This window comes from Amphiura filiformis, chromosome 4, assembly GCF_039555335.1.
Source record: "Amphiura filiformis chromosome 4, Afil_fr2py, whole genome shotgun sequence".
NCBI classification, from domain to species: Eukaryota; Metazoa; Echinodermata; class Ophiuroidea; order Amphilepidida; family Amphiuridae; genus Amphiura; species Amphiura filiformis.
The window spans coordinates 32,203,052-32,217,712 of NC_092631.1; the positions used below are offsets into that span (position 1 = coordinate 32,203,052).

At 41.3% G+C, this 14,661-nt stretch overlaps 1 protein-coding gene across 1 annotated transcript in view; it reads right to left on the reverse strand.

Moving 5' to 3' along the window:
- Positions 1-14,661, reverse strand: part of LOC140150123 (E3 ubiquitin-protein ligase rnf213-alpha-like) — a 55,155-nt gene that overhangs the window by 34,390 nt on the left and 6,104 nt on the right. Inside the window, exons 7-15 of the mRNA XM_072172127.1 lie at positions 7,744-7,896; positions 7,200-7,341; positions 6,441-6,772; positions 5,443-5,618; positions 4,876-5,085; positions 3,761-3,960; positions 2,792-2,900; positions 2,439-2,539; positions 1,113-1,298 (exon numbers count right to left, since the gene is read on the reverse strand). Coding sequence (XP_072028228.1) covers positions 1,113-1,298; positions 2,439-2,539; positions 2,792-2,900; positions 3,761-3,960; positions 4,876-5,085; positions 5,443-5,618; positions 6,441-6,772; positions 7,200-7,341; positions 7,744-7,896 — 1,609 coding nt within the window. The remainder of the gene's footprint in view (positions 1-1,112; positions 1,299-2,438; positions 2,540-2,791; positions 2,901-3,760; positions 3,961-4,875; positions 5,086-5,442; positions 5,619-6,440; positions 6,773-7,199; positions 7,342-7,743; positions 7,897-14,661) is intronic.

Sequence of the window (14,661 nt, forward strand, 5' to 3'; positions counted from 1 at the left end):
ATAATTTCAATACAAAATGTAATAGTTTTCAGACTCCACAATAAATATGGGTAAAAGAAGTTGCATAAATGAATTTTTTTTGATCATTAAGATCAATACAGATGACTTACATGCTTAATCTGGCCCACAGCACTCTGTAGCGATTGCCTATACCGATTTGGAGTCACCTCAGCCTGGTATCATAATTCAACAGGATTACGACTTCTGTACCACCGATCAGGTGTATGTGTGCAAAGAATCACAATTTTGTACCATTGTTCGAGTTGACTTTTTACAATTAGCCCCGCCCTGCTGTACCATACATTTGGTATCCCAGAAAAGATGAGAAAAGACGTTTTTATCTATCTCGTCTGCTTTTTTACGTCATTGCATAACTCATTATGAGAATCACCTTTTGTCCAGCTCATTACCTATTCAAGATTACCTTTTTTCTGCAAGTCAATCTTCGTAGTGACATCATGCTGTCCTCAGTTTTGCTACTGGAGTGTCGCCTCTCATAATTTAGTATTCTCAAATTGAATGCAACAGAATCATATATTTCCTCTTGCCGTCTGCCTCATAAGAATGAGTCTATTATCATCTCTTTAGCAAACATGTTTGTTAGCATGATGATTGTCACAAATACTGGTTCATTTTGACTCGGTTTAGACATCTCATATTGCAAGGCTATAGACAAATCCAATTTCACGCATTGCTACACCTCAATAGCAGCCATAACTGGGTCCCCGCTGAGTAAATCTCACCAAAAATGTGAAGTGATGCGTCCTTGGAGGGAATTTTAAACTGCATTCCATCACCCGTGTTACACGTAGACAAAAGAATGATGAAAGTTTACAGCATAATACAATATAACATCATTTTTTAAGCGGGTTTTAATCCACCCAATTGGGCAGTCACAACTCCAGTAAGGTGCGCCAGGGACCCAGTAATGGCCGACCAAATCCTGACCATGACTTGGCTCGTTAGATTTGTCTATATGATTTCCATTAATCATGGCCTTCATGGGCAGCTTGAAGTCTTAAGGACCATATAGCATAGGTCTAGGGTCCATCACTGATTTGAAACAGGGAATAGCTGCCACATGTAAGCCTTATATGTACATCATGACCTACTTGTTTTCTTTGGTCACAAGTGGTTTGTAGTCTTTTGGCACAGCAGTTCTGCATGTTGGACATTCATGTTTGTTTAAATCACGGAATAGCTGCCGGATGCAATTCTTACAGCACACATGATGACATGGTAACTCAACTGGTTCTTGTATGGTCATCAAACATATTGGACAGTCCTCAAAGCCATACCTTTAAAGCAATCAATACATATGGTAAAAGTAGATATTTTCATGCTAAATTAATTTTTGTGCTTTTCGCATATCAATTGGCAAAGAGTGAAAATAATAATTGCACAAAAATTTTTCCAATTAAACAATAGATTACAAATTTACAAGACCTACAAAGTACACCATTGGCTGAAAAATACAACATTATATCACATCACAGGCTTCAATATCTTGCAAAATTAAAATTTTGTCAACACATAGAGCTCCTAGAGCATCAGGGTTATGGTTATAGGGTTACTGCTTCAGGATTTTGGGCTAGGGTTAAGATTAGGGTTAGGTCTTGTGTTCCAGGAGCACTATTAAGCATTTCTCAATTTTGCTTAACATCTTTTATGAAAGACAGTATCATAAATTTGATCACAGTAACTCTTTTCTTTGAGTTGGTCAATGGTGAAAAAAACTTTCTTTAAACTTTAAGCTAGAACCCATGGGTGAATAGAAAAGTGCTCTTATGACTGAGTTCAATCATTCATTGGCCAATTTTAAGAGAAAGCATAATTTGTGATTATGCCAATTAACCTCAAAGAAATCCTTAATCACTTCTATGTGTACCAACATCATGCTTGCACTATCCTTTACACCCAAATATTGTGTCAGAGGCACAACTGAACCATTATTTTAATTTTTTTATCGCCATGGACACATTATTTTGGTGTAAACGATAATGCAGCAACCTTTGTTTCTATTCTCTTATCGCAAAACTACAGTGTAACTACAGTGAAAAAAATATCACTACTTGTTTGTCAATATATTTGAAGTTGTTTACATCAAGGTAAAGCCTGTGCACATCCACACTGCCAGTAAACGTGCGTATCATGGGGAAATTGAATGTGCAACCTCACATATTGCTCTGTGTAGAATGTCCACGCTTTATTGCATAATTTCCATATGTTTTCAGAGCACATCATCCCAAATTATAATGTTTTCACATCACACGTTTTGACAAAACACAATGTGTGATTGGGTCAATATTGTGTTGTGAGGGTAATAGAATTATGATTCCAGTACACAAACTCTAATTACCTCTAAAATGAACTATAGTAGAAATTCAAAGAACTGGAATGTTATAGCAGGGTGTGTAAATGGCATTCATGAAACTTACTTGAAATGCAGCTTGCTTGCACTTTTGTTCAACAGGATGAGGATTTTCTCTAGATGATTAAGACCGTCGATGTTCTTCATACTGGAGACATTACGCATGCCCTGTAAAAACAAACACAATGTTTAGATTTGAGATATGTATGTTCCATATAAATGCAATTATTGTTTTTCCTAATAGCCTAAGAAATGTTCCCTATGTACACTTGGATGTTACACTGATGAAAGATTTGATGCCTGAAGATGGGTAATGAAACTCAGCACCTACCAGTCCTAGCATAAATACCAACTGAAATATATTTCTCTTGTACCCTTTTTTACAATTATAACTTGCTGAAACCTAATATTTGCACCTACCCTCCACAGCATTGTGGCCTGCTGTGCAATCTTGTCATCTACATCTGCATTTGTAGGACACACATTCTCTATGAACAGCCGTTGCACTGACATCTTGTCCCACATTTGCCTGATGGGAAAACAATATGAAATAAAAGGCATTCAAGCTTATCAGTCAGACTCAATTTGTGAGCAGGTGTGTTATTGTGCTATTAGTCTAGTGGATTCAGTTACATCAAATCATCGATGCAGCCGTTTAACATGCTTATCTGACCCCTGGATGCCAACCACAACACCGGGGATAGCAAGCCACATGTGTGTGGCTTTCGCCCAGCCAATGCTTTCGTGCCTATATGTAGTTTGGCAGGATTACGCAATCGAATCCCATGATGGACTTGTAGTAACTTTGTGCTGTATAGTTTTGTATGGTCTAGTTAACGTATGGTTACAAATTTAAATGCACCCTAAGGTCCATATGCACAAAAGAGTTAGACCAGGTCTAAAGTTAGACCTGGTCTAAGTGGAATTTAGTCCCAGGAGAAAGGACATTTTCCTTTACATTTGCTTAAGTTATTTTGTATTATTTTTGAACATTGCATTAAAATCTTTAGAATTTGCTAGCTACTCTAGGAAGGAAATAAGAGTAAAGGACCATTCCTGATGGAACTAAATTCCAGTTAGACCAGGTCTAACTTTAGATCCGGTCTAACTCTTTTGTGCATATGGACCTAAGTCCATTGGCCCAGTTGCCAGTTGTTGTGTTATATTGCTCATAATCACAGCCAGGAATCATGACATAGCTCAAAGTATTTTTAAAACATTATCATAAATTCCTTTTCTAGTCATTTTCATTTTGCTGAAAACATTACAATGCAAAATAAACTGAACCCAACATTCTTCCATTTTCATATTTGACCATATATCATATTAAGAGACATTCCATTCATGCTTGTATGACCTGTGAGATGTGACATTTAATAGAAGACTTACTTGGCATTTTCTGCAATTTTCTTTGCTGCAGGACCATACTCTGCACTACCTTGGAGTATAGTCTGTATAACAGTCTCAATCACGGGCCTTGCTGCTTGTACCTTTCTCAGCCAGATATGCTGAGACTGTTCTTCTTTGCATTCAGCGTTAGTAGGTTGGATGCTGTCAATGATGACATAGACTGCTTTGGCATCAAGAGTCTAAAAAGAATAAAAAGAAGAAATCATAATTTGTTTTTTCTCCAAGTGTGATTACATATTTCTTTTCTTCAAATTATAGTAATCCCAGGGGATGATTTAAGCACTTCCTGATACCCACTGTGAAAACTAAGTATTTATAATAATAATAATAATAATAATAATAATAATAATAATAATAATAATAATAATAATAATAATAATAATAATAATAATAATAATAATAATAATAATAATAATAATAATAATAATAATAATAATAATAATAATAATAATAATAATAATAATAATAATAATAATAATAATAATAATAATAATAATAATAATAATAATATGCAAGTATCCATCAGAGCTGGTCATGCACTGCACAATAACAGGAAAATGAACAAAAGAATGGTCGCATTTGACCGCAATTTGAGCTGCAAGATCACTATTATTTAAATTCTAGTCAATAAAATATCTTTATCTGATGTCGAGACTTGTTTTGTTGTACTATCTGCTGACTGGGTATCTTGTCAATAGAATGCAATGTGCAAGCTACAGTGGCAGTTGAAGCCAACATTTTTGGCAACACCATATTGTGCTAAACTCATCTTTTAGGCACATCTCTTTCTCTCATATTAGAATTTCCACAAGAGAGCCTTATTTTCAATATGCGGGGTGTACAACAGAAATAAATTAGAATTACACGATTTGCAATTAAGGTGGCCCCCACAGCAAAGGTTTGTAAATACAAGTTTGAAGTTGATCGGTTTTGTTTAAGCTGCACAGTGAATTACTGGTTTTGCTTCTTGATTTGATAATATTGGTAGGTTGTTTGAATCCACAAGTTCTGGATACACCTTTATCAATAGAGAATGCCCCAATGCCCCACCCCCGGATAGGCCACTATCTACTTCCAAACCAGTTTAGCCTTACCATCTCTCCATCTTGATTTGATAATCTTGGTAGGTTGTTTGGAATCACAAGGTCTGGATACACCTCCATCAATCTTGAGAAATGCAGCAGACGTCCTTGAATCTTAGCATGCGCCACATGTAGCCCCACCAACGACTCGATTAAGGTTGACCCTTGACCTGATTCACGCATCATAACTTGGCTGGTCAATAGCAATGCTTGGCAAACACACTGCAGTGAAAAATTATATAGAGATATTAGTGTTAAAATGGTGTGCTAAACTCGAAACATTATTGTAGCATTCATGGAAAGATTTTGCATATTTTTAGTTCCCAATTCTCAATGTTATGCCACTTATTCAGTGAAGGAGGTGCTATATCTTGTGACATATCTCAATTAGTCAATCAGTTCCCCACTTCCATATTTGTGCAGTAATCACAAAACCTTTATGAAAAGTTTAAGCTGCAACTGATTTCACAAAAATTGAACAAAATTGATAAAAATGCATGCAAATTTTATATAAAATAGATACGTTCATGGATTGCAGAGCAATGTCATCATCTCCATATGACACATGTTTATACCAACCTCTCGTTCCACATCAGATTTAGTAGTGTACACCATGCAAACATAGTCCATCATGTAGGCTTCCATGAATTCTTGACTGGCTCCAGGCGGTATGATCTGGTTTAACAATCGTCCCCATGGCGACTCATGAATTTGACTGTAGAATATTTCATGGACGGTGGACTGTTCTGTGTTGGCTGCAATGTAAATGAATTTTTCTCATCATATTATTATTTGACCTGTTTTTGCTTTTTGTTGAGTACAGTAAACGAGGTAAAATTCTAAAAGTAGGCAAAATGCTTCAATTTCTAGTAGTTCTCACTTGATTTTGGCTCCATTAATTTGTTTTGCCAGCACACCCAAGCTTATCTTTCTGTTTTAATTTTGTCATCTTATCTTTACATGCATTCCTCCCACATATTATTTGTGTTGCCTATCATCTTACAGCCTAATTTAAGTAATTAAATATTTGGCCATTGAAAAAGGAGGTGATTATGACTACTATCCAATTGGCTTCCTCATCAAGGCAGTGATGTCAGTGCATGCTCCAATGGGCACATTATTAAAAGATGAGGCATGAACAAAGGCGGTACATGAACAAAGTACCTGCAACAAAGTACTGACCTCACTGACTCGTAGAAGCCAGATGGACTATAATAAAGATTCCCCAGCAATCCACTGTATTCCATGTAGCACAGTTAGATAAGCTTTATCTAGACCTAGACCATCAATCTTGAGTGCTCAGGGGCCATTTTCACTGTACAGAAAGTTGCAAGTCCTTTAAACTACTGAAGGTGACTCTACCAAAGGATTGATATATCAGAGTTAGAACAGAACAAACAGACTTAGGCACAAGAGCACAAATTGGCTGCACTCCAGCAGCCCCCCCCCCCGGCTCTGGCTGTACTCTAATCTGGACATTCTCGCTCTTTCAAAGCATTACATATCAGTTTGACAGAGCTTCACTTAAAAAAAATGCAAGAGAGGATAACTTTAACAAAATCAAAATAATGATTTACCTTTGAGTTCCCTAGCAGTTGTATGCGCCAAGTCCAGATGATTCTTCAGTAGCCAAGAGAAAGACAACCTAGCAGTGAAATGCCTCTCACCACTCCCTAACATCTTCACCAAAGCCTTCTCTCTCAATACCTGATTCTTAGGTGAAAGGAAATCTGCATAGTGTAGTGGTGATAAGGTGGGATCACTCAATATGGCAAGCCATAGCTGGTGCTGCCAGTGTCCTTGTGGATACATGTTTAGCAGACTCAGATTGTCATTGTAGTCACAGAATGCCAATATTTCTGCTAGTAGAGGAGTTACTATGGAAACCAGATGCTGCCAGACAGATCGCCTATGTTAAGATAGTTCAAGAAAACAGATATTTTAAAATTTACTTTTTGGTTGTGTCATGTAGGGTGCTCATGGCATGATGCCATCTGTGCACAGAAGAGATGAAGTTCCCATTGATGCACATCCTGTGTAGAGTTACCCTACATATACTGTGTCTCGTCTCAAGTTAAGACTAACACTATTTTGGATTTGGTAGTGGCAGACTCAAATCAGTGCATTTACGCAATTGCGTCACCAGCGTACAGACAAATCACCCTTGTATATGTGTTTTTGTTCCCCACCACAGAATTAGGTTAGCATGCATGATTTGAATCTGCCACTATGAAATCCAACATGGTGTTACTCTCTACTTGGCCTTCAAGAGAACACTGTTAACATCACAAGTAGAGTAAAATATATTTCAACAAAACATCATCTCTTTTACTGACCTAAATGTGCCACTCTCCTGCACCTTAGCTACTGCTATTGCTTCATTATGAAGCCATCCATCTCTGCTACCACTTCTCTCTTCCCACTCCCCAGTCAATGCTGTCACACGCTGCTTTATTGCTGACAGGAAGTTGAGTGGGCCTGTAATTGACAGAATATAGAGAGTTATATTCTGATAGCTATATTTTTTATAATAATATTCAGTTGTTGGTCGATAGATTGATGCCAATCATGATCCGATGAATGATGTCTAATCCATAAATAGATGTCTTTTAACAAACGCTAAATGAAAGTGTCTTTTCCATTATAGGCATCCTGACTGCATTTCAATGACGAACCTGGACAACAGCCTATGATGCTGTAGGCATAGATTTATTTTTTGATGTTGAGTGGCTTAGATAATGTGAACAATAGATTAATACAATTGTGGTCACTACTACATGAGGAACCTCACACACACTTTTTATTAGAGACTCAACTTTCAATACAGGTTTTATCTATTTTTGACTAATTCATGTTGTAGAAAACTTTCATTTGACCTACCTTGGCCTACACCAGGCTGCAAATATTGCTGCAGTAGTGTGATGCGCTCTGTGGTCCTGTGTCTTCTTTCCTCACTATCGCCAATCCTTAGAGCTGCTGCATGTAGACTTTCTTGAAGTAGTTTGGTACAGTCAATGGGGGGCAAAGCAGCAACTGCAAGTTTGAAACAGTAATATTATGTATTAATAGTGTAGCCCTCCGTCCAAAAAGATGGCTAGACAGATGGTTAGCTATGACTGGTAATAGGACTTCAAAATGCATAAAATGTTTATGGTATAATAGAGTATTTTGAATGTTGTCCTACACATGAAAAATGATTTGCTGCCAAACTATGCTAGAAAACTGAAGTTTTTTTTTCCATTTTCTAAGTCTAAAACTTATACCGTAAGTTTTACAGGGGCATTTGGGCTATTCCATTTGAAATCCATTAACCCACTATGGAAGACATGACCTTCATCTTCCACACAGAGTTAGTAGAATTCAAATGGACTCACCCATTTAGCTGACCCCATTTGAAATTCACACTCCCTGTGTGGAAGATTAAGGTCATGTCTTCCATAGTCGGTGTATTGGTTTACCTGGAATAGCCCATTTAATATACAAATATATACTGCCATGAGAGGTTCTGGTTAAAACTATGGGCCGAGGTGAGATCAATAGTACTATTTTCCTGAGGGGTGCAGCCCCGAAGGAAAATAGTACTATTGATCTCAGTGAGGGACCATAGTTTTAACCAGTACCTCGAATGAAGGCAGTATATATTTGTTTTATATCCTTCATTCATAGATTTTTTGTTCATTGATTGGTTAAAAGATTACATGAAAACTCCACCATGTTGCGAGAAAGGCCTAGGTAGGACCTATGCACGGTAGGCCGGTTTAGGTTTTTTAAGCTTACTCATTGTCAGTGTATATTTGTTCAAGACTCAAGTTGTACCTTCATTCCACTTTGCCTTCATTCATGTCATTCATAGATTATTTGTACAAAGATTAGTGAAAAGATGTACGCCAGTTGTGATTCAGCCCTGTACAAGTTGACAGGCTTCAATAGTGTTGTTGGGAGACAGGCTCCTTCTAGCTACTGTTGCTACCTGCTATTCTCCATTCTGCAAGTTGCTCTGCATGGCAAGGTTAGTGCATGATTGTCGTGACATAATTACCACACAGTAACTATAGTGGCGTGGTGGCAGCACTGGAAAAGGATTCCACGCACCTGTGAAACCTACTCTACTGCATCCTAGCACCCTGTGACACTGTCTGGAACTATCTGAATTTAAGCTTACCTAAATTTAAGCTTAAGCATACTTTCTACAGTTAAGCTTACATCACATGTCAAGTCACACACTTCCCAGTGGACAATCAGTCAGTTAGTATTGAACTGTCATAACACTGCCTTGGTTTATTGCAGAGCCCTCACCAGTCTTACAATATGGCTACTAATCGTGCCCCCCAAACAGTGGAGTCTCACAAAGATTGAGACAGTAAACTCTTTTGAGAATTGGAAACAGAACTTACTGTACACATTGTCCCTAGATCAAAACTTCACCCCCTACCTTACTGAAGGACTACAGTGGGGCAACAAGACTAAAACAGCCCCCCAACGTGGCATGATAGATGATGGAGAAGATGTTGAAGCACCGTCACGGAAAACAGCGCAACAGAAGTGTGCCACCCTGGATCTCATGCTAGGACAAATCGCTAATTATTGCCCAATCATCGCGCGTAATACCATCATCAAAAACTCCAAATCATTAAACAATATTTGGCAGACAATTAGATTGCACTACGGTTTTCAAAGCACCGGGGGTCACTTTCTTGACTTCAGCACCATACAGCTAGAACCAAATGAGCGTCATGAAGATCTCTATCAGCGGCTCATGGCCTTTGTGGAGGACAACCTACTTGTACCAGATGGAGGGATAACACACCATGGTCAGGCTATTGATGAGGATGAAGAGCTTACCCCATCCTTGGAGAACTTTATCGTGCTTACATGGCTACGTTTAATCCACAATGATCTACCTCGTTTGGTGAAACAACGATACGGTACCGAACTCCGTTCAAGAACTTTGGCCTCAATCAAACCAGAGATATCTCAAGCCCTGGACTCCCTTCTTGACGAATTACAGACATCAGAGAATGCAAGATCAATGCGCGCTACAGTACCCGTCCTCAACAGTTTCCCGCCAGGGCGCCTTTGGCGGAAGATCACGCACAGCACCCCAACGACCAAGACCAACTAAGACATGCCCCATATGCAAACAGGTTGGGCGCTCGGAGTACCAACACTTCCTTAGCGAGTGCTCTTATCTACCTGACAAAGATAAAAAGTTTATCTTACGTGCCCGCCAAGTAGCCAACATTTTTGAAGATGATGATGAAGAAGAAGCCTCTGATGTCACATGTGCGTACGTGGAACAAAACATACCAGATCAACCACTCTCAGAAATACCAACTACACATCGTGTCCAAGTTCGCCAGTCGCCATACTTTAATGCCTTCCACAAGCATCATTCAGTCAGAGTTACACTTGATAGTGGAGCAGAAGGAAACCTCATTCGAGAAAGTACAACAAAATCCCTGAACGCCAACATTCGTAAAAGCACTCAATCGGCACACCAAGCTGATGGCTCGTCACCGTTAACTGTTGTTGGTGAAACTACCGTGACCTTCACTCGGGATGGACATGACTTCCATTTTGAGGGTTTGGTAGTTGAGAACTTAGATGTTGATGTATTGGCTGGCATTCCTTTCATGGAGGTTAATGACATCACAATCAGACCTGCTAAACACGAGATCATTCTCGATGGAACAACATGGTTATATGGATCTCGGCTCATTACTGACAAGCCTAATCACCAGAGTGTGCGAAGTGCCCATGTGTTACGAGCCCCTTCAGTAACCACAACCATTTGGCCAGGTGACTTTGTTGAGATTGAGCTACCACAAGAAGTGTCACCTCATGCCGGTACCTATGCCCTGGAGCCACGCACCGACACCCACATTGCCAAGACCCTCGCAGCAAACCGGATATGGCCCAATCCTACTATAGTGCAAAGCATTGCAGGGAAAATCCGTGTCCCTAATCTCACCAATGAGCCCCTAACCCTCAAACGCCAAGAACACTTTGGTCAAATCCGTTCCGTTTACATCCCAGAAGCCAGAGAAACCCTACCTGTAAGACAAAGTGGTGCTACAAAGATCCAACCAACTCAGCCCTTTTCTGTATCTGTCTCGGTGGATCCGGACAACACACTCAGTTCGAAGATCAGATGAAGTTCCGCACCCTTTTAGAGGAGTATGATGAGGTCTTCAATCCTTTATTTCCTGGCTAAATGGCTCAGCAGGTCCCTGCAAAGCTGTTGTCGATATGGGGCCGGTCCAGCCACCACAGCGAAAGGGTAGACTCCCACAGTATGCACCGGACAAGCTCCAAGCACTCCAACACAAATTTGACGACCTGGAGAAACAAGGTGTGTTTGCTCGTCCAGAGGACATCGGCGTAACGGTGGAGTACCTCAACCCCTCATTCTTAATAAAGAAACCCAGCGGCGGTTTTCGGCTGGTAACCGCTTTTGCAGAGGTTGGCTGTTATAGCAAGCCGCAGCCATCTCTCATGCCAGACGTCGACTCTACTCTCCGCAACATTGCGAGATGGAGGTATCTCATTGCAACTGACCTCACAAGTGCATTCTATCAGATCCCTTTGTCTCGGGCATCAATGAAGTACTGCGGGGTAGCTACACCCTACCGCATGGAATACGTGTGTACACCAGATCAGCTATGGGAATGCCTGGTTCGGAAACGGCACTGGAAGAGCTCATGTGTCGTGTACTTGGTGATCTTCTTGAAAAGGGAGTTGTTACCAAGCTCGCCGACGACCTGTACTGTGGAGGCAACACAGTCGAAGAGCTACTCCATAACTGGCGGTTAGTACTCCATGCCCTGTACAAATGCAGCCTCCGTCTTTCTGCCTCCAAGACTATCATTTGTCCTAAAAATACGATGATCCTGGGGTGGATATGGTCCAGTGGCACTCTTGGGCTAGTCCCCACAAAGTTGCGACCCTCAGCACATGTTCCACTCCAAGCAATGTACGTGGTCTTCGATCCTTCATAGGTGCTTTTAAAGTACTGGCTCGTGTGATCCCCAACTGTACCCAGCTCCTCAGCCCACTTGATAATGCCATCGCTGGTCTCCAGTCGAAGGACAAGATACCATGGACAGATGAACTCAATACAGCTTTCAGAACTGCCCAGACAGCTCTCACCTCATCCCATACCATCACCCTTCCACGCCCAGATGACCAATTGTGGATTGTTACAGATGGTTCTGTCAAGAAACACAGTATTGGATCAACTCTGTATGTTACTCGCAATGATAAACCACTCCTCGCTGGATTCTTCAGTGCCAAGCTTCGTGGTCGTCAACCTACATGGCTACCCTGTGAAGTTGAAGCCCTTTCAATAGCAGCCTCTACCAAGCACTTCAGCCCTTTGCTCATTCAGTCTCATCACCATGCGTGTATTCTCACAGACAGCAAACCATGTGTTCAAGCCTTCACGGGAAGCTTTGTCGTGGAGAATTCTCCACAAGCCCACGGGTTTCAACGTTTCTGTCTACCGTCAGTCGCTATCAAGCATCTGTACGCCACCTTGCTGGGTCTGCCAACATTCCCTCCGATTTTGCAAGCCGCAATGCCCCTGATTGCACCGAACCAGTGTGTCAGATCTGTAACTTTGTGAAACGAGAGGAAGAATCCACAGTTCTCCGTATATCTACCCAAGACATTATGTCTGGGCATGCCCGCCTCCCGTTTACCAGTAGACCAGCCTGGACAAGTATCCAGCAGGAGTGCTCCGATATGCGACGATGTCATGCACATCTCACACAGGGCACAAGACCGTCTAAGAAAGCAACCAATGTGAAAGATGTTAAACGATATCTTCAGGTAGCTTCAGTCGCCAAGGATGGTTTACTAGTTGTTCACCGTGATCAGCCATTGTCACCTACGGCGTGAGTGCATCATTGTCCCCGCCAAGTTCTCAGTGGCTTATTAACAGCACTTCATATTCAACTTGATCATCCCACACGACACCAACTTCGCTCAGTCACACAGCGCCACTTTTATGCCCTGGATCTGGATAAAACCATTGACCAAGTCACATCAGGCTGTCACCATTGTGCATCCCTCAGCAACATACCCCAGTCACTCCTGACCCAGTCGACAGGTGACCCTCCAGAAACTGTTGGTGTATCCTTCGCTGCTGATGTCATACGACGCACTCGTCAGTGCATCCTTGTACTCCGTGAAACCTCCACATCTTTCACCACGTCTTGTATTATTGATAATGAACGTCATGACACTCTCCGGGATGCTTTAATTCACTTGTGCATTGAACTGCGCCCACTAGATGGTCCCCCAGCTGTTATTCGCACAGATCCGGCCCCTGGCTTTGTACGCCTTGCTCAGGACAATCTCCTCAAACAGCACCGAATGACCATTGAGATAGGCCGCATCAAGAATGTCAATAAAAACCCAGTTGCTGAGAAGGCTATTCGGGAACTAGAAGATGAGTTGATTCGCCTCGACCCATTGGGTGGCCCCATAACGGACCTCACCCTTTCAATCGCCATTGCCAACTTAAATGCCCGCATTAGGTCACATGGTCTTTCTGCACGAGAGATGTGGTTCCAACGTGATCAGTTCAGCAATCAACAAATCCCCATTTGTGACCAGCAGCTCATTCAGTCACAACATCAGCTCCGCAAGTCTAATCACCCATACAGCGAGCGCTCGAAGACTCCCCACAAACAGCCTGTCGTTTCCTCACCAATTGATGTTGGTGATCTTGTGTACTTTAAAACTGACCATGATAAATCACGTGCCAGAAATCGGTATTTGGTTACTTCAGTTGACAGTACCTGGTGCAATGTCAAGTTCATAGGCTCACAGTTAAGGAATGCCTCATATCGCGTTAAGAAGTCTGAATGCTACACAGTTCCATATCAGCAAGAGCACACACCACATCCTCGACCAGGTCGCCTTTATTCATATGGTACTGGTAGCGATGATGATGACCCTGTGGACAAGAGTCCACAGCCACGGGTTCCTCCTCTCATCCCACTTGAGCTTTCTACCCCTGCATCTAATGATATAAACAGCGAGCAGAGCATTCAGCCTGCAGAGTCTAGCACAGACATGCATGAGCTTCATTCCCAGAGTCCTCCCATAGCATCAGCAGATAGTCCTTCAACAACTTTAGCAGATGCTGATCCTCCTTCAACGCCAACAGATACCGGTCTTGCAATCAATGGCCCCAGACGTTCTGAGCGTCACCGCAAGCCACCACCACACCTCCAGGACTTTGTGGTGGATTATTAAAGCAGTCCACAGGAATTATTATTATTATTCTATGAGTATGAGAGTCATCTTGTAAATATTTTCCCCTTTGAAGTGTTCCAGTACTTTACACACAGTTGTGTTCTGCTGATTGCGTTATTTTTGACTTTTGAATTTGATAATTGGAAGTTTCCATCGTGTTATGAACTATTCTGAACTGTTATCGCGTTAGTTCTTCATTAACTTTTATCATGGTCACCATGATGAACTCAAGACAAGACAAGGGAAGAAGAAATCAAGAAGAAAAGTGGCCACGCCAGTTGTGATTCAGCCCTGTACAAGTTGACAGGCTTCAATAGTGTTGTTGGGAGACAGGCTCCTTCTAGCTACTGTTGCTACCTGCTATTCTCCATTCTGCAAGTTGCTCTGCATGGCAAGGTTAGTGCATGATTGTCGTGACATAATTACCACACAGTAACTATAGTGGCGGTACATGTAAAAAGATTTATATGTAGGCCTAAACGTGAAGGCCATCATGCATCGGGAGAGGAATCTGTACGCACGGCACTACTCCGT